The sequence below is a fragment of the Vigna radiata genome, unplaced genomic scaffold (assembly GCF_000741045.1).
Source record: "Vigna radiata var. radiata cultivar VC1973A unplaced genomic scaffold, Vradiata_ver6 scaffold_415, whole genome shotgun sequence".
In the NCBI taxonomy this organism is placed as follows: domain Eukaryota; kingdom Viridiplantae; phylum Streptophyta; class Magnoliopsida; order Fabales; family Fabaceae; genus Vigna; species Vigna radiata.
Genome location: NW_014544157.1, coordinates 27235 through 48065, shown reverse-complemented (window position 1 = coordinate 48065; position 20831 = coordinate 27235). Strand labels below are relative to the sequence as shown.

The 20831-nt window shown below is 35.7% G+C and overlaps 3 protein-coding genes across 3 annotated transcripts; 2 read left to right on the top strand and 1 right to left on the bottom strand.

Moving 5' to 3' along the window:
• Positions 1-7506: 7506 nt before the first annotated feature.
• LOC106755475 lies at positions 7507-9467 on the top strand. The gene is made up of 4 exons (XM_022778317.1): positions 7507-8190; positions 8368-8591; positions 8686-8703; positions 9017-9467. Exons 1-4 carry the CDS (start codon positions 7507-7509, stop codon positions 9465-9467), a joined length of 1377 nt encoding a protein of 458 aa, XP_022634038.1.
• Positions 9468-10595: 1128 nt separating this feature from the next.
• On the bottom strand, positions 10596-12099 carry LOC111241251. The gene is made up of 2 exons (XM_022778316.1): positions 11365-12099; positions 10596-11285 (listed from the first exon to the last, which is right to left on the bottom strand). Exons 1-2 carry the CDS (start codon positions 11506-11508, stop codon positions 11031-11033), a joined length of 399 nt encoding a protein of 132 aa, XP_022634037.1. The 5' UTR covers positions 11509-12099; the 3' UTR covers positions 10596-11030.
• Positions 12100-13498: 1399 nt separating this feature from the next.
• Positions 13499-14317, top strand: LOC106755474. Its single transcript, XM_014637637.1, has 2 exons — positions 13499-13787; positions 13884-14317. Exons 1-2 carry the CDS (start codon positions 13499-13501, stop codon positions 14315-14317), a joined length of 723 nt encoding a protein of 240 aa, XP_014493123.1.
• Positions 14318-20831: the final 6514 nt, after the last annotated feature.

The window sequence follows — 20831 nt, the reverse complement described above, 5'->3', positions numbered from 1 at the left end:
AAATTTATATTGTTTTATTAAATTTTTCATTTTAGTATGTTAAAGATTTAGGTTAAAACCACTTAGGCGTTCCTGTTTTTGTAAAGTCTTTCCATTTTGGTCCCGTTCTTATGAAACTTCCCAATTAGATCTTTAAAAGTGTCAATTTCGTTGAAATTAACTCCTGCCGTTAAAATTGAGTAACGTTGTTAAATCTGGGCAGAGTTGGATGGAAGACGTGTCAACCATTAAAAACGTGGCAGAAAACTGAGTGATACGTGGCGTGATTAATTGATAAATTGAAATTAAAAAAGGGATTAGGGTTACTTAATTAAAAAAGGGAATTAGGGTTCTGGTAAATCGAAAAGCAATTGGGATTAAATTTCTTTAAAATTGTGAGAGGAATCTGAGAGGTATCATCGAAAGTTCATTACCAATCGTCAGTGGAGACGATCCAGACTTGATTCGGTCTTTGGAGCTTGGCCATTCCCTATTTTGACTTCAATCGCGACTTGGTTCTACGTGTCCGTCAACTGGTTTGTCTCGAATTTTGGAAGGTTTGTCTTAAATCTGATGAAACAATACCTTATTTAGCTATGAATTTTATATTGGATTGTGATTGTTTACGTTGTTATGTGGGGATGCCTTTTTTAATGTAGGGTGTGAGTTGTCTGAAAATGTGGTGTATTCTTTTTGCGGTTGTGGTCCCCCATGTCCCCCAATAGTTATACTTAAGTTTCTTTTGTCAGTATCACTTTAATAAGTGGTGTGTTTTGTCCTTTTATTTTCTTTTGGTAGGTGTAGAATTTTGTTTACGGTGTTGTGAGTGATGGACCACATACAAGTAGTTATTCACCATGAGGGAAAGTTTGTGAATGAGGGCTGCTTAAAGTATGAAGGGGAAATTGAGACACTTTGTTTTGATCCTGACGTATGGAGTTATTTTGTGGTAGTGAGTGTAGTCAAAAGTCTAGGGTACGATGGTTTTAAAGAGTTATGGTATTCTGTTGGTTGTGGTCCTGTCTTAGATGATAGGCTACAAGCATTGACTNATGACGTTGNTGNCATGCAAATGGTCACCTTAGCTCACTTAAATGGACGAGTTCATTTGTATGTAGTGCACAATGTGTCTGAGGCTNAAGTCATTCACATGATTGAGTATAACGTTGATGTAGGAGGTGAGGAAGTTGCACCATTTGCTGAGGGTATAGAAAAGGGTGGTGAGGGTGAAGAGTTGGATGAGGGGGTACCTGTTGATGGTGAGAGGATAGAAGTTGTTGTCGGCCAGGGTGAGGAAGTTGTTGGTGAGGGTATAAATGTTTTGCTGCAAGAGAGGATAGAGGGTGAGGAAATTGTTGGTGAGGAAAATGAAAATGATGTTCAGAGGACAGAGGCAGCTGAAGTTGAACTTCAGACTCCTAGTATTGAAGTTGATAGGGCAGAAGCAGGTGAAGTTGAAGTTGAGGCTGAAAAGGATGGTGAGATGGATGATGTAGAAGTTGGTGATTGGAGTTCAACACAAGAAAGTGATGGTGAGATGGATAATGAGGATGGATTAGTAGACATAAATGTAATAGGCCAGTATGATGTAAGTGAAAGGTGTAGTGATTTGGAGGTTGAGGTTGAACCTTTTCTACCTGGTTCTGATTCTGATATGGATGAAGACGATATTGATGATTCCAGTTGGTTCAATGATGATTGGCAATCTGAGGAATTAATTTCTCCTCACAATAGTGATGAAGACAGTGAACACGAAGGGTATGGGAACTTTGCCACATTTACTCAACCAAAAAATATGGTTGATTTTAACTGGGAAGTGGGAACTTACTTTATGAATAAAGAAGACATCCTTGATGCCATCAAAAGTTATGCAATGGAGAATGGGAAAAATTTGAAACTTGTCAAGAATGATAAAAAACGAATAAGGGTTAGATGCTTGGGTTCAAAAGGAGAATGCCCATGGGTGGCATATTTTGGTTTCATGGGTGCAGTTAATTCATGGCAACTGAGGACTATGGTTGACAGTCATACATGTAGTAGGGAACACAAGGTTCAACTTTTCAATGCCAAATGACTGAGTAGAAAACTAGAAAAAATAGTGAGAGAGAATCTTAATGTCAAGGGAGTTGACATTAGAGACAAAATTTCTAGGAAATGGAATATAGCCATATCTAAGAATATGGCTTATAGGGCCAAAACATATGCATCAGATGAAGTGGTAGGTTCCTTCACTGAGCAATATACAAGAATATTTGATTATGCAAATGAGTTATTAGCAAGAAACCCTGGGTCTACAATCAAAGTAAAAGTTGAGCCTTATGATGGGAATGATGGGAAAGTAATATTCCAGAGGTTTTACGCATACCTTAAAGCATGCAAAAATAGCTTTCTTTCATGCAGGCCAATCATTGGTCTTGATGGAGCCTTCTTGAAAGGCAGACATCATGGTGAGCTATTAACTGTTGTGGCACGAGATGCAAATGACCAAATGTTGCCATTGGCGTATGCAATTGTTGAAGTTGAAAACAAGGACACGTGGACATGGTTTCTAGAGCTATTGATTGCAGACTTAGGTGGTCCAGATGTGTGCTCTGGACTAACTATCATGTCAGATCAACAAAAGGTTGTTTCCTTTTTAGTTCTTGTCTTTTCTCTTACACAAATAACTTCTTCATCTAATGAATCATATGAATGATAGGGTTTAAGATATGCTGTAGAAGATGTTATTCCTGGAATTACACAAAGATTTTGTGTAAGACATTTATATGCCAACTTCAGGAAAAAATTCCCTGGAAAAAACTTGAAAAGGCTCATGTGGAGGGCAGCTACAACAACCCATCCACAATAGTGGGAGACTGAGATGAGACATATGAAAGAGGTTAATGAAGATGCTTTTAAACATCTGATGTCCATTCCTCCAAGGTTTGTCATTCTTACTTAATACTACTTATCAAATTATCTAACACAACACTTGTTTTCATATTACCTAAGTTAAATATTGTTTTCCTTGAAGGTTTTGGTCAAGATCAAGGTTCACAACCACGACTCAAAGTGATACCTTGGTAAATAACATGTCAGAAGCTTTTAATAGTGTTCTGGTAAATACAAGGACCAAACCAATTATTACACTGTTGGAGGACATCAGATTGTACATGATGAAGAGATGGGCAGCTAATAGGTCAAGGGTGACCTCTTTTAAATCAGCAAATTGTCCTAAAATTCTAAGTAGATTACAGAAGGAGGCACTACAAACAAAGAACTGGGTTCCCAGGTATCCAAAACTATTACATTGGAATATACTTGTTTATGTTTACCCAGATATCATATAATTAATGGTTGTTTATGTTGACAGTTGGTCTGCACACAAACTTTTTGAGATCAGACATGTGTTCCAAAGTGGGGACAACTTTGTGGTGGATATAGATAAATATACATGTTCCTGCAGGAAGTGGAGCATCAGTGGAATTCCATGTGTGCATGCATTGACAGCAATGAAGTTTCTAAACCTAATTACGGAGGACTATCTACCTGTATGGTTTAAAAAGTCAACCTATGAAGAGATGTATTCCTCCATTATATACCCCATTAATGGAAAACATCTATGGGAGGTCACTCAATGTCCAGATGTCTTGCCTCCACCAAAAAGACAGCTGCCTGGTCGTCCTAAGAAGAAAAGGAGATTAAAGCAATGGGAGTTGAAGAAAATTTCTACCAAAATGCCTAAAGGGGGCTTACTCAAGAGATGTACCATCTGTAGGGAAGTGGGACACAACAAAAGAAATTGCCCAAAACAAAGCCAAGGGCAGCAAGAGGGAGAACCCAACACATTGCCTCAAGGTCAACCAGATGGACCAGATACACAAACAACTTGATGTTTAACATATTTTGTAATAGGCCAGATTTTGATGGTAGAATATGTAATAGGCCAGATTTTGATGTTTACCAGATTTTTATGTTTAAAAAACTCTGATGTTTTAGTGGTACCATATGTAACTTTGATGTTTACAGTGCTGGCTATATGAACAATGAAAGATTACCTTTTGTTATTTATATCAAAATCTCTGTTTCAGTTGTTAAATTCCCTTGCCTATTTTACTTCTGTATTCAGATTGATATATATCAGTTGATGTTACTTCTTTAATCAGGTGCCAGTAAACAACTTTGGTAAATGATGTTTTCCAAAATATCATTTTCATTAAACATATCAAGCACTACATCAAACATATGAAGCAGTACATCTTCAGTGCACAAAACATTAACATTACCCAAAACCTACATCTTAAGCAGTACATCTTCAGACCAACTAAGTACAATAACATGACCAAATCCTGCAACTAATACCAAAACAAACCAACTAAGTACATTGTACTGACCAAAACCTACATCTATATACATTATCAAACCCTTCCCATGAGCATTGCAATTATAATCATGTTCATTATAAAGACAACACTAACAACCACAACCAAATATTTCATCCAACTTTGAAGACCCATAACAACTTTCTGCACATCAAAGCTCTGCTTAACACCTTGGTNAAAGACAACACTAACAACCACAACCAAATATTTCATCCAACTTTGAAGACCCATAACAACTTTCTGCACATCAAAGCTCTGCTTAACACCTTGGTTTTCAAAAGTCTTCACCAACCTTTCATCATTTGCTTCCAACACCTCACAACTAACACTTTCTTCAACTCCCCAATCAGTAAACCACTTGAAGAAGTTGCATCCTCCATTTTTACTCCCCATCTTATACCTAGGGCAACCCCAGAACAATTTCCCTCGATTCTTCGTCGTTTTTGCTGTCCTCAACACACTCTTCTCTCCACAATGGCAGATCATCGATGCATCTTTCTTGTTCCAACCTCCATCTCCTTGAGAGCTCGAAGTAGAACGGAAATGCTTTCTTCCGCATGCATTGCAAGTTGAAGAGCAATAGGAATGACCCAAGGACATGGTTACGTCTTGAACTGTAGAACTTCCCTCTTCAACACCGATGAACCCTAAAAATGTCGAGCTGGGTCTCCTACTTCAGAACTTAAACTCACAATTTCATTCTTCAAATGCTTTACCAATTATAGATCTAATTAACGTTTTTAATGAATGGATTAATAGCCACGTACCACTCAGTTTTCTGCCGCGTTTCCTCTGATGTTTAAGTTTTGACACGTCCTCCATCCAACTCTGCCCAGATTTAACACTGTTACTTAATTTTAACGGCAGGAGTTAATTTCAACGAAATTGGCACTTTTAAGGACCCAATTGGGAAGTTTTATAAGAAGGGGACCAAAATGGGAAGACCTTACGAAAACAGGGACGCCTAAGTGGTTTTAACCAAAGATTTATTAAAAAATTAAATTCTTATGGTTTATTATAGAAATTATATTTTTTTTGTGTTTTTTTAAGGTTAAATAGATTCATTGGTCCCAATTTTTGCTGGTTTTCTTCAATTAGGTCCCCTTTTTGAAAAATGATCAATTTAGTCCCTTAAATTAAAAACTTTAACCAATCAAGGACATTCCATTAAATTTGGTTAATGGCGTTAAAAATGGTCTGGCAAGAATGTGTTTATGACGTGGCTACTATTTTAATTTTTTAAGGATTAAAATTTTAAAAACACGTGCGAATTGGGAAATTTAAAAAACACGTACTAATTTTAAAATCACGTGGTTATTAATTTAAACTTTAAGTAAGGGTAAAATGGATAAAGTGGCAAAATTGATCTGAGGTGATTAAAAGAATATAGGTTTGGGGAAATTGGAGTTCTGCGAAATTGGGGAAATAGGGTTCATGGTGGTCGGGAATTGGGGAACAACGGTGAGCGGTGAGCGGTGCTTTATATCATAGATTAGGCTGACAAAAAGGCACGTTTCGGGAGATAATCATCATCTATCGGTGGTTTTGTCATGGAAAGGTGTGGAGAATTTGGTTGCACTTCAAGCACGTGTTGAGGTTAGTATATCGTGTTTTTTGGATAATGTGGCATGTACAATTGTATTGTTACTTTTGATATTGGTCCCCCATGTTTGATTTAGTGATGTGGTCCCCCATATTTGTAGTTCTGTCCGACTATTTTTTTATGCATATACTGTTAAAGTGGTCTTGCAATGTGGTCCATCATGTGATGTGGTTTTAATTTTGTCTAAGTGAAGTGTTTTTGCATGTTTTGTTGAAGGTTTTGTGAATATAAGTCATACCCATTATATGGTTTAGTTATATAGGATATTTATATAGGATAAAATGTTTTATAATTTGAAATAACTTTAGGATCTTATTTTATAGGTTAAATATTGTTATTGTGTTGAAAATGGAGGAAAAATTTGATGTTGTTTTTCACCACAGAGGGAAGTTTATGAAGAATGGGTCACTTAAGTACGAGGGAGAAAGTACAACTTTCTCTTTTGACCCAGACGTTTGGAGTTATTTCCTTATTGTTAGTGTGGTAAAAGGACTTGGATATGATGGCTTTAAGGAGTTATGGTATTGTGTAGGGGGTGGTTCTGTATTAGAGAATAGGTTAGAGCTTTTGACTGATGATAGAGGAGCCATGCATATGATAAATTTAGCTAGGCTCAATGGTCAAGTGCATTTATTTGTTGTTCACCTAGTCTCCCAACCTGAGATCATATACTTGTTAGAAAATGCTTCTCATGATATAGGTGAAGTAGAAGCTGAAAATGTGATGCCTGATAGTGGTAAGGGTGAGTGTGAAAAGAAAGGTGGTGGTGAGTGTGAAGAAGAAGTTGATGGTGAGTGTGAAAAGGAAGGTAGTGGTCAAAGAGCTGAACAAGGTGATGGCGAGTGTGAAAGGGAAGGTGGTGGTCAAAGAGCTGAACAAGGTGATGTTGAGTGTGAAAAGGAAGGTGGTGATGATGAGTGTGAGCAGCAAGGTGATGGTGATGCTGAGTGTGAACAACAAGGTGATGCTGAGTGTGAGCAGCAAGGTCATGGTCAAGATACTGTACCTGTTGAAGAAGAAAGATGTCAGGATGATGGGGTTGTTGAAGGTCAAATTGAAACCTAGTGTGAAGGAGATACTGCTACTGTCCGTAGTTGTAGTTCTAGTGGTGAGGATGGCAATGGTGATGGCAATGTTCATGTTAATGATGACTATATGGAAGACTTGGTTGACTGTGAAATACAAGAGGATCTAGGAGATGGAAATTGCTTTGGTGATATAGAAATTGATGTCGAATATGGTGGAGAATCAGTCACTGACTTTTCTGATAGTGATGTGGATGATGGCATAAACTCTGATGATAACAGAGGCTTGTCTGATGAAGAATGGGAATCTGAAGAGCTCGTTAGTGGAGCAGAAAGTGATGCAGAAGATGATGAAGAGAGTTATGGAAAGTTTGTGACATTTACTATGCCTAAATCGATGGTTGATTACAAGTGGGATTTGGGGATGTATTTTGCTCAAAAGGAAGATTTGTTGGATGCCATAAAAACCTATGCAATATAAAATGGTAGAAATATAAGATACGTAAAAAATGATAAGAAAAGAGTTAGGGCAAAATGTATGGGATCTAAAGGAAAGTGCCCCTGGTTGGCATATTGTGGTTATATGGATGCAATAAAAACATGGCAATTAAGGACTATTGTTGACAACCACACTTGTAGTAGAGAGCACAAGGTCAAATTACTTAATTCAAAATGGCTGAGTAAGAGGTTGGAGAAAACTGTTAGAGAAAATCCCAGAGTTAAGGGAGTGGACATTGTTCACAAGATAAATAGAAAGTGGAATGTAGGTTTATCTCAATCCATGGCTTATAGGGCTAAAGCCATTGCTTTAGACCATGTTGATGGGTCTTTCAAAGAGCAATATAAAAGGATCTACGATTATGCAAATGAGATCCTAACTCGTAATCCTGGATCCATAGTTGAGGTTAAAGTTGAACCAAATGAAACCCTGCAAGGACCTATATTCAGGAGGTTTTATGTTTGTCTGAAAGCCTGCAAGGATAGTTTTGTGTTTTGCAGGCCTATTATAGGGCTGGATGGTGCATTTTTGAAAGGTAAATATGGTGGGGAAATGTTGACTGCTGTTGGAAGGGACGCAAACGACCAAATGCTACCTATTTCATATGCCATTGTGGAAGTGGAGAACAAGGCCACTTGGAAATGGTTTAGAGAACTTCTGGTTGAAGATCTTGGTGGGGCGACAATATGTGCATCATGTACATTCATGTCAGATCAACAAAAGGTAATTAAATTAAGACCTCTAACAATGCATATTAAATTATTTTGTGTTAGACACCTTTTTACTTTGTTATTGAAATAACANTCAGATCAACAAAAGGTAATTAAATTAAGACCTCTAACAATGCATATTAAATTATTTTGTGTTAGACACCTTTTTACTTTGTTATTGAAATAACAGGGCCTATTGAAAGCTTTTCAAGAAGTGCTTCCAGGAGTTGATCAGCAATTTTGCATTAGACACCTATACGCCAATTTCAGAAAACAATTCCCAAGAAAACAACTCAAGAGGTTGATGTGGAAGGCAGCTACAACAACCACTCCCCAAACATGGGAAAAAGAAATGACAAATATCAAAGAGATGAACATTGAAGCTTTTAAATATCTGATTAAAATACCTCCCAGGTTTGTATTCCAATTTATGTTGTGTTTCAATGCTTGCCATACTTCTAATATTTCATAAACTGATAATTATTTTTCCTAACTTGTTACCATGTAGACACTGGTCGAGATCAAGGTTTACAACCACATGTACATGTGATACATTAGTAAACAACATGTCAGAGGCATTCAACAGTGTTATGTTGCATACAAGGTCCAAGCCAATAATAAGCATGATGGAGGACATCCAGATTTACATCATGAAAAGATGGGCAACTAATAGAGCAAAATGTCAATCATTGAGTGGGGTCGTTTGTCCTAAAATCAAGACTAGACTTAATAAGGAGTCCTAGTTAACTAAGTTCTGGATTCAAGGTATGGTTCAAAATGAGCATCATGTAACTTCACTTTTAAATTGTCAATACTGAAAAGTGGTTGTTCTTTAGCAGCTGGTCAGCAGAGAAGTTATTTGAAGTCCGTCATGCCTCTCAAGTTGGGGAGAAGCTTGTGGTTGATCTAGACAAACATGAATGTAGTTGCAGGAAATGGGCTGTCTTAGGCATTCCATGTTGCCATACGTTGGCTGCTATGAAGTTTCTCAACTTAGATGTAGAGGACTTCATACTTGGTTGGTTTAGGAAGGCCACATATGAAAAGACATACTCTTCAATTGTCTATCCGATAAATGGAAAAAACATGTGGCAGGTTACACCATACAATGATGTATTCCCTCCAAAAAAGAGAGTTTTGCCAGGCAGACCAAAGAAGAAACGCAGGTTGGAAGAATGGGAGTTGGTCAGGGATGAAACAAGAATGAGGAATGATGGTCAATGTAAAAGATGTGGAATTTGTAGAGAAATGGGTCACAATAGGAAGTCTTGCAAGAAATCAACCCAATAATCAATTGTCACTGACCAAACACAACAAAGTAACCCACCAAATGAACCAATCATGCCATCAAGAAATGAGGATCAAGCACAGAAATCCAATTTCTTTATTTTTGTAATAGAGGATGAACCACCTTATTTTTGTATTCTGCACTTTAATATTTGCTGTTGTGATAGAGGATGAACCTCTGATTTTGCTATTCTGCACTTTTTGTATTCAATACTAATCTATTGTAATAGAGGATGAACCTCTGATTTTGCTGGCTTTCTGCCATCTTTAATATTATTGCCATATTCATCTGCTGTGAACCATTTTGTTGCTGCTAAAGGGTTGGGAAAAATGAGTGCCATAACCACTTAAACCAAATTAGCTTATTTGGTTATCTAACTGTGACAGCATATTCATTCTCCTTTGGAGTTGCATTGTTGGTCATTGCATCATTTTTCATGGTTAACGACTCAACTGACTGGATTTTGACACAATCAAAGATACTGGTTATTGTATATACTAACACTTTTGGTAGAATAACAGTCAGTTCATATATCATACGTGCATATGTATATAGCTAGATATATGTTCTGCACAAGTACGTGCATGTACTTATATTGACAGAAAAGAGAGACCTTGGATTTCAATTATAACCAAGTCAAGTGACACTGAAGATTACTAAAATTCCAATCATAATGTACCTATCATCGGAGAAGTGAATGAAAAAATCTCATTGAAAAAGAAACAGTGCTTAAAACAATTTGAACAAAGACTACACGTGAAATAATACAGTTTCTTCTCATCACACAAGTTATGAAAAAGGTTTGTAGTGAGATGGAAATTTTGCATAACACCAACCACCAGAACGTTACAAAATCATGAAAACCAATGTAAAATATTAGTAAAATTTAGTCAAAATTTTAAAATAATTCTTACCAGTACACTATAATGATCTGTCATCATTGCTATAAGGCCAACAAATGAAGCAGTACATACCCTCTGGGAGAGATAAATATGCCTAAAATAACCCAAACCAAATTCTGCAACATACTCTTGAGGGAGGGTATTTAGTTTTTAGAAAATAATCCAATTTTAATAGTTTAATTTGAAAATTTGAAAATTTTAATAGTTTTCGACCTGGTAGTATCAATAATTTAGAGGTGAGAATAAGATATTTTGCTGTGATGATCATGTTGAAAAATTTGTTCTACCTGGTGAAGCATGGCTGTTAAATGCAGGGAAAATATGACTTGCAGTCTAGCAAAGAAATATGACTTGCAGTCTAGCAGGGAAAATATGACTTGCAGTCTCAACTTATATATATACTGATTGATGTCACATATTTATACTAAAAGTGGTTGTTTAAAGTCTTCAAACATTGACTGAAAGTGCTATGTTCAAAGTGGTTCATCAAAGTGGCTGTTTAAAGTGTTCAAAAATTGACTTATTTTGTACTACTTATAAGGATCAACAACATAATACATATTACAGATTTAGATTCAGATTAAAAAAAAAACATCTCATTCTCATTTCATTCACTCATCAACATCATTCAAATTACATTCAAACATATCAGATTACAACGAATCATCCCATTCTCACTAACATTGAAACTAAAATAATCTCTATGACACATAAAAAACAAACCAACCCCTTCATACAGTTTTCAAGAAACAACACTGATTTATGTATCTTAACTATCATTTTCCTAGTACTCTCCAATTCTTCACTGATGACCAAAGTTTCTTTCTTCCCTTCGTTCTTCATGTAACGACCACTGTCCTCAGTTCCAACATCTGTGCACCATTTGAAGAAGTTGCAACCAGCATCTTCAACACCTTTCTGCAAACACATTTGAAGAAGTTGCCCTAATCTCAGAAACAATACCATAAATGGAACGTATAGGTTGAATACAACATACCTTATACTTGGAGCATCCCCAAAAATGCTTGCCTCGATTCTTCATAGTGTTCGCAGTTCTCATCACAGATCTCTGTCCACAATGGCAAATAGGGGTTTTGTTCCTTCTGCATGTCGACGAACAACAAGAGTACTCCTTTGACATCCTCTTCGAAGAAAAACGACAATAAACTTGATCCCCACCAGACCCAACCTTGATTTCGCAAAAATGTTATGGACCAACACCCTTCGAAGAAGACCCACCACCCTTTATCAGCTTCAGTTTCAGCTCAGCACCCTTTTCCCAATTTCCCTAATTCCTTTACCTTTACCTTCAATGAAACCACGTGCTTCTTTTACTTAAACTTAAACTTAACGCACATGTTTTTTTAAACTTAAACTTAACGTACTTTCCCCATTTTACCCTTACTTAAACTCAACCCACATGCTTTTTTAATTTTAGTCCTTAATAAAAAAAATAATAACCACTTCATGCAGTGTTTCAGTGCCACCTCTATGTAGCATTACAGCTACTGTTGCCAGCATAGATCATTTTTAACGCCATTAACCAAAGTTAACGGAATGTCCTTGATTGGTTAAAGTTTTTAATTTAAGGGACTAAATTGATCATTTTTAAAAAACGGGAACCTAATTGAAGAAAACCAGCAAAAATTGGGACCAATGAATCTATTTAACCTTTTTTTAAATCCTAATTCCTGCCAATTTTTTTAGTGAAAACTAATTGAATTTCTTAAATGATGATTTCATTATTAAAGGATTAGAAAAATAGTCATAAACACTGTGATATTTTTATTTATATTTTATAATATTTTTATAAATAATATTTTTATAATACTTATGTATTTCAAATAATATATTTATATGAAAAATATTTATATGAACTTATATTTTGTTTTTATAAAAAAGTAAATTTTTATAAATTTACTAATCGAATTTACTGGATTCTCACACATTTATACTAAACTCAAGTTTAAAAATCCTTAAATTATAGGTTTAATCATTCTCATAGTCCCTATTTTCGGTGATTTTTTTCAATTAGGTCCCTCATTTTTTCTTTTTCTCAATTGGGTCCCTACTTTTGAAAAATTGAAGCAATTAGGTCACTGTCGTTAGTTCCGTACTAACACCGTTAGAAAGGGTGACACGTGTCAGCTCGTGAATTTTTTGAAATTTTTAAATATATTTTTAATTATTTTTATTTTTATTTTTAATTTTTTTATTTATTTAAAAAAAAATTGCCACGTGTCAAGTTGACATTGAGCCACGTGGCAATGACAATGTGAGGTGGCACTGATAGTGCCACGTGCCACTATACCACGTGTCATTAGATTTGTCTCAATTTAGTCCCTATATTTTTAACTTGTCTCAATTTGGTCCCTGTATTCTTATTTTGTCTTAATTTAGTCCTATTTTTTTAAAAAACTAAACAATTTTGTTTCTCTCCAAGTTCAAACAAAATTTTATTTGTATATAAATCTTTACAAAGAAATTTGTACAAATTAATTTTTTTATTAGAAAAATAAAAAAAATTACAACCTAACATATGACACATTTTTATTTATATAGTAGTAAAGAAATCATTTAACCTAAATAATATGAATGAGTAACCTATAAAAGTTAACATCTCAATAATAAATATTTTTGTGAAGGTAATCTACACAAGTATAGTCTCAATACTTCCTCAACAATTCATAAAAAGTTTCTAGAGTTAAATATTTCGATTTAAAGCGTGAAAAGGATCAAGACTATGTTTCTTGGTAGAAGATTGTGGGTGTTTAGGATGGCTAGCAATGACATCTCATAAGCTAATCTACCAATTCTCACGAAGAAAAATTAGAGTAGATGGAGTACTCAGATGAGGGTATTATTCAGATACCAAGACGTGAATGAGGGGGTCGAAGGGGAGTTTCAAGAACTGCCAATGGGTGTTGTAGATGAAAGAAAGGTTGGGGAAAGAAAGAAGGATAATAAAGCGTTGTTTCTAATCCACCAATGTGTGGATGATGCGCACTTCGAAAAGATCCAACATGCAAAGATGAAGAGAGAAACGTGAAGCATTCTTGTGAGATACCATACTGAAGGAGAAAAAAATCAAGAAGGTCAAGTTACAAACATTAAGAAGACAGTATGAGTTGATGCAGATGTTGAAGGGTGACAAAGTCAGAGAGTATTTTGATAAGGTGGTTGCCATTACCAATCAAATGAAGGGGTGTGGAGAAATCGTCACGGATCTAATGGTGATTGAAAAGATCATGAGGTCTTTACCTCAGAAATTTGATTACATAGTCGTGGCGATAAAAGAGTCAAGAGAGCTGGAAAAAATGAAAATAAAAGAATTGCAAAGCTCCCTGGAAGCGCATGAGATGAGGATGTTTGACAGAAATCCTATTAAGATTGATGAACAAGCACTGAAGGTTCATCATGGCAAGAATGATGCAAAGAAATAGCAGAAGAAATGGAAAGGTGAGAAGGGGAATTAGAAGCCCAATAGATCAATCAATGGTCAAAATAATGAATCAGATGCAGTGGAGGAAAAGGGTAGTCTGGAGAAGTATCAGAAGAAGAAAGATAAGAAGAGCATAGAGTGTTACAATTTCCACAAATTTGGACACTATGCGTATGAGTGTTATGCCAATAAAGGGAAGCAGAAGAAGCACCAGATCAAGGAGGCTTATCTAGCTCAAGAAGACTCAGACTCCAGACCCATCACCTTAATGGTAACCATGTCTGCAACTAATTCTGAGTCTCAAAACAAGATGTGGTATTTAGATTCGGGATGCTCGAATCACATGACCTATCACAAAGAATGGCTGGTCAATCTTGATGAGTCCAAGAAGAGTAAGGTGAAGGTTGCAGATGATAGTATCTTGAAGGTAGAAGGAATTGAAGATGTGATTATCAGGAGGAAATATGGTTCAGAAGCCAGAATCACCAATGTGCTGCTTGTTCCATAAAGGAAATGTAACTTGCTGAGTGTTTGGCTAGTTGGTGGAGAAAGGTTTCACGATTGTGATGTCAAACCGTGACATGATGGAATTGTATGATGGCAACAAAGATTTGATCTTGAGGTGCAAGATTTCTAGAAATAGAACATTCCAAGTTAACATGGATGCAATATAAAACTTGGAATGCATGACTATTGTGAAGGAAGATGAAAGTTGGATTTGGCACCTCAGGTTTGGCCACTTGAATTTCAAATACCTGAAGCATCTTGGTGAGAAGGAGATGGTATTTGGAATGCTTAAAACCACTATTCCAGAAAGTGTTTATGATTCGTGCTTGGCTAGAAAGCAAACAAGGAAGCCACTCAAGTCTCTTATTAGAATGAGAGCCAAAGACTGCTTGGAGGTGGTGCATTCTTACATTTGTGGACCATTTTAGGTACCTTCTTTGGCTGGAAATAGGTACTTCATAACATTTGTCGATGAATTCAGCAGGATGCTATGGATTTATGTGATCAAGATGAAGAGTGATGCACTTTATACCTTCATAAAATTCAAGGCCTATGCTGAAAGGGAAAGTGGGAAGAAACTGAAGATCCTACGAATGGATAGAGGGGGAGAATATACTTTTGGAGACTTTAAGAATCACTATCAGGCATGTGGAATAGTGCACGAAGTCACAACACCCTACACACCGCAACATAATGGTTTGGTAGAGAGGAGAAACCGTATTATTGTAAACATGGCCAAATGTCTCTTAAAGGAGAAGAATTTGCCACGTAAATTTTGGGGAGAGGCTGTATCCACATTTGTCCACATTCTCAACAGATGTTCAACAAAGTGATTGGAGGGCAAGGTTCCTCTAGAAGTCTGGATTGGAGTGAAGCCAGCAGTTGGCTATTTCAAGGTGTATGACTCACTAGCTTACAACCATATAGTAGACTAGAAGCGCACTAAACTTCATGATAAGAGTGAAGCAATGATATTTGTTGGATATCATGCTACTGGTGCCTACAAGTTGTATGATCCAATTAAGGAGAAGATGGTGTTGAGCAGGGATGTAATTGTGCTCGAGGATGAAAACTGGAACTGGAATGAGATGCAATCCAATTTGAGGAAGGCAAAGGTGAATGGTATCACTGATTATCCTACTTCTGTAGAGAAATTGGAAGAAGCTGCAAATTTTAATAACTCATCTCAACTCACAGTGATGCAAAGGCAGCAAAGGACAGGGTGATTCCTCAGAGATTATTCGATTGTGAAGTCTACTCAGATGCACATATTAATGAGGGAGGAAATCTGGTGCACATAGCCTTAATGGCTGGAGCAGAACCATTGAATGAAGTTGAAGCAATGGAGCAACCAGTTTGGAGTAGGGTAATGGAGGAAGAAATCAAATCAATATAAAAGAACAAAACTTGGAGATTCGTAGACCTCCTAGTTGGAAAACAAAGCATAGGTGTGAAATGGATCTTTAAGAAGAAATTTAATCCAGATGGGATAATTTCTAAGCACAAGGCAAGGCTTGTGGAAAAGGGCTTTCTCCAATAGCACGGCCTAGACTACTCTGAGGTGTTTGCACCAGTGGCTCGCATGCAAACTATCATATTGGTAACTGCTATGGCTAGTGCAAGGGAATGGTCATTATACCATCTGGATGTTAAATCGACTTTTCTTCATGGACCATTGGAGGAAGAGGTTTATGTGCAACAGCCTCCTGGCTTCATTGAGAAAGGGAAGGAACATCAGGTGTATAGGCTGCATAAAGCCTTATATGGGCTTAAGCAAGCTCCAAGAGCTTGGAATAAGAAGATTGATTCTTACTTAATCAAGCAAAAGTTCATTAGATGTGTGGCTGAGCATGATGTATATGTGAAGGGAGATTTTGTGAAGGAACTGATCATCATCTGCCTATATGTGGATGACTTGCTTGTCACTGGTTCTAATCTAGGATTCATAGATGAGTTCAAGAAGGTTATGAAAGCAGAATTTGAAAGGACAGATTTGGGAACTTTAAGCTACTTTCTGGGTATTGAGTTCACACGTACATCTAATGGTTTGATGCTACATCAAAAGAAATATGTAGGTGAATTGCTGAAACAGTTCAATATGCTGGAATGCAATGCTGCAAGAAGCCCTATGGAAGCAAATTTGAAGCTAATGAAGGATGAGGTTGAAGAAGATGTAGATGAAACATAATTCAGAAAGATCATTGGATTTCTACTATTTTTGTGCAATAGCAGACCTGATCTTGCGTTTAGTGTAGGGTGATTAGTAGGTTTATGAGCAAACTGAAGAAAACACACATGATGGTTGCAAAGAGAGTGCTACGGTATATCAAAGGCATAATGGACTGTGGTTTATTATTTCTAATTGGAAAGATGAAAGCTGCAAAAGAAATAACAAGTTACTTGGATTCAGATTATGGTGGTGATCCAATTGAGAGAAAGAGTACCCCAGGCTATATCTTCATGTTGAATGATGCTCCTATTTCTTGGTGCTCTAAAAAACAACCGGTGGTGGCACTCTCAAGCTATAAAGCTGAGTATATAGTTGAGATTTTTGCTACTTGTTAAGGTGTTTGGATTAAGGAGTTGATGGAAGAGTTGAAGGTGCCTATGAAGAAGCCAATTCAATTGAAGATTGATAATGTTTCAGCAATCAATTGGCCAAAAATCCTGTTAGTCATGGAAAGAGTAAGCATATAGAGGTTAAGTTTCACTTCTTAAGGGATATGATGGATAAGGGAAGAATTGCTCTGGCCTACTACAAAACTGAAGTGCAGTTGGCATATTTGCTTACCAAGCCTTTGAAGGTTTATAGGTTTGATACGTTGAAAGCAAGCATAGGAATTGTTTCTCTTAAACATCTGACTTAGGGGGAGTATTAAGAAATACATAAGTTAGTGTTTTTTACTTTGACATCTGTTATTAATACAACTATACATTTGTTACATTGTTTTGTATATAATGCACAGATATACTTATAGTTTAATACAATTCAAAGAACATTCAGTGCAAAAGTCTTTTTCTCTGTTTCATTTCCCTTTGCTAGTCCAACACTTGCAGTAGAAAATCAATGGTTTAAAATCCCTGCCACACCCCAAGTCCTTGGCTTTCATCTCATTATTGTTTTTATTGGTAATTACAGAGTGTGTTACTGACTGTTAGGCGTCTTGGCAATCTAGAAACCCCTATCTTTATCTTTATTACCTATAGGTGGCATCATAACCTTTTTGATATTCATCCTTTGTTTGATAAATTTTTAGTTCTTCACAGAAGCCAGTTACATCCCACAAACCTTTTTACATTAATATCAAAGCTAGAAAAGTATATCTCTACACTAACTGTAGAATCTCAAATTCTGGCTATGAATGTTCATTCACGATTACCTATTGCTAATTCTCCAAGTGACAACAAATACTAATTCTATTAAATATGTCCCTAGGTTCTCCCACCCAAAACTAATTGTCCAACTTAGAGTTACTATATGTATCTTCTATGACTATCCTATCCAATGTTCTGAAACTCGAAAGTAGAATCGTAAACTCGCACGATTTGATAGTGGAAGTGGAAAAGAAGAAAAAGAAAATAAGGAACATAGTTGAAAAAAGAATAAGACTCATAGTGGCAGGATGCTGCGATGCGCATGCCGCATGCTGCTGGACATGTCCCGCACGTCGTCGGATGCAGTAATAGGGATTGCTTCTCTGTTGAGAGGAATCAGAAGCTCGCACTTTGAGACTGTTATTCCGTCGAAAGAGAGGAGTGGTGATGGATCGATAACCTTCCCAGGAATGACAACGACACAAATTTGTGTTTGCTTTTTAGATGCTTTTCAAATGGATAAGTTTTCTGACAGTGAATTCATTTGACTAATGTTTGTTTATTTGTACAACAAAGTATTATGGCTAATTAATAACTAATTATAATTTAGTTTTCTATTTTTAAGTAGGTTTCTTATTTTCTTAACCTCTATAAAACTATTGAAGTATAAAATTTAATAAGACCAACTATGTGACTTTAAAAAAAATATGGATTCAATCATTTTGACCAACATAAATATGCCACTGCTCCAAGATTTATTCATGCCTAGCAATAATTTTTTTTTAAAACCCTATAAGAGAACTAATTTTATATGCACTAAAACACCAACTTTTCCTCACTATTCCATTATATTTTTTCAATAACCCAGTTTCAATACCCATGCAATAACTAATACAATCACCACCATACTTAAAGCACCTAATAGGAATATAAAATTATATGGCTTGGATTAAATGAACAATATACCACATTATATCACAGTACAACAACACAAACATTCAAGCCTAACAATTTATATTAGTGAATCCTAACAATTTATATTAGTGAATCATAAGCCAAGTGAAACCAAAAAAATTTTCAAATAACAAATCAATATACAATAAAAAACAATGGTTCTCTGGTACAGTTATAAAAGAAAGAGAGATTCCAATTTTTTGAACTGTAGGTAAAGGGAGTTTGATCAATGTTGTTATTTGATAAGGGAACAATACAATTGTCCTCATCAACTACAATGTTGGCCATAGTAAATGAGGAGTTAGAATAAGAGATATCTTTCACCAGAAAATCATAACTAAGACTACTAAGAATTGGATTTTTACCCATACAAGTAATCTCAAAGTGGGGATAGCCACAAAATTATTCTTGTTCAAAAGAAATCCAGAAAGGATACTTAATGGACAGGCCATTTCCACAACTTTTAGGTGTTCAGGCCTTAAATTTTGGATTAGAAGATAAAACAGTAGTAGCAAAGAAAAAGATTGTGGTAATAATACATAGTTAAGGCTTAATATAATGGAAGAAGATTGGAAGGATTATTTGGTTCTGGGAATTTGAAAAGAATGAAGAGGAGAGAAGAGAAGAGTATTAGTGTGGAATGTAAGGCTGAAATTTAGAAGAAACTTCAAAGTCGTTGGTTGGTGTGTAGTGTGGAAATTCTTACACGAAAACATGCAATATTTTATAATGGGGTTTATGATTGAAGCTTGAAAATATAGATGAAAAAAAAACAAAAGTTCAAGCAATAGATTGCAGGCTTCATTTTTTGTAGTTATATAACAAGCATCAAAACAAATGGAATGCCAATGAGGATTAAAACCACATTATCTCCAGTAATGGTGAAATCACTATGGCATTGTAGATGGATAAAGAAATAAAAAAGATAAGTGATGAAAGCAGAAAATGAGGTCTATGATGGTGAAAGACGTGTTGGACCATAAAAGAAAGAAAACATCTACATTTATAAATGCAATCAACAACTCTGTTCAAAACTAAAATCACCATTATACACTTAATGGCTGACAAGATTGAACAACTGAATGTTGATGATGTTTCTACACATATATGTTCATACTTATTAATTTGATAGCACTGAACATACTTATTTATTTTCCCATTGCATATAAAATGAAAACAAAGTCATTGGCCAATCAAACAAATCATCAATAGTTAATTTCCAATTGAGACGTATATTAACCCTAAACTATATATAACTTTAGTTAGAGAATAATCCCAAAAATGATCCATTCATCAACTAAAAAGAACTCTTTAAACATTTCCCTTTCATTGACCGAACAGAGCACACACCACACAATTATCAACAACAATTTCAAATAAAAACGAATATCTATAAATTCAAAGCAAAAACCTTGTCGTACACCATCGATATCGGGGTAGAAGAGGGTTCAGAAAAATACTAGGTTGAAGAATTAAACCTGGCCACGAGCTGGCTTGCGCACCTGGCCTGGCTACCACACTTTGCTGAACCAGACCGACAACCACACTTTGCTCAACTTAGTCGACGTCCATACAAAACAGAATGCAAGTTGCTATGAATGGAATGAAAGCACTGGACGAAACTACAGTGAAAATTGGGGGTTGAGATTTGGGAGGAAATAGGAGGAGATATTTTGGAGCAAGGGTTTGATGAAAGTTGGGAGCAATGGTTTGGCGAAAAAGTTAAACTCCCCCTTAGGTTTTAGGAAAAAGGGAAAAAGGGGGAAATTTTTTGGAAAATATGATGTTTAAGTGGAATGCTTGAAACTTGATATTAGGGAGGTTATAAGCCTCTTAAAAGAAAAACTAAAGCCTCTAAAATTACTAGCAATCAGAAAACTCATTATAATGATTTTAAATAATGTTTCTTTATGGAGGATTTTTATAACCTCTACAAAATAACCTCCATTAAATAACATTTTTTTTGTAGTGATTGTCGTCAGCTTTTCCCAATTTAGATGTGTATACATACAATAAATGACAAAATTGAACAACTAAATACTGATTATGTTTTTGCACAGGTAGTTCATACTTATTAATTTGATAGAACTTAACATACTTATTTATTTTTCCATTGCAAATAACATGAAAACAAAGTCACTGGCCAACCAAACAAATCATCAATAGTTAATTTCCAATTTAGACGTATATTAACCCTAAACTATATATAAATTTAGTTAGAGAATAATCCCAAAAATTATTCATTC

Coding starts and splice junctions, on each gene's coding strand:
- LOC106755475 (XM_022778317.1), top strand. CDS start 7,507: ATGGGATCTAAAGGAAAGTGCCCCTGGTTGGCATATTGTGGTTATATG. Junction 8,191..8,367: donor TCATGTCAGATCAACAAAAG/GTAATTAAATTA, acceptor TTGAAATAACAG/GGCCTATTGAAAGCTTTTCA.
- LOC106755474 (XM_014637637.1), top strand. CDS start 13,499: ATGCAGATGTTGAAGGGTGACAAAGTCAGAGAGTATTTTGATAAGGTG. Junction 13,788..13,883: donor AGCACTGAAGGTTCATCATG/GCAAGAATGATG, acceptor ATAATGAATCAG/ATGCAGTGGAGGAAAAGGGT.
- LOC111241251 (XM_022778316.1), bottom strand. CDS start 11,508: ATGTCAAAGGAGTACTCTTGTTGTTCGTCGACATGCAGAAGGAACAAA. Junction 11,286..11,364: donor GGGGATGCTCCAAGTATAAG/GTATGTTGTATT, acceptor ATGTGTTTGCAG/AAAGGTGTTGAAGATGCTGG.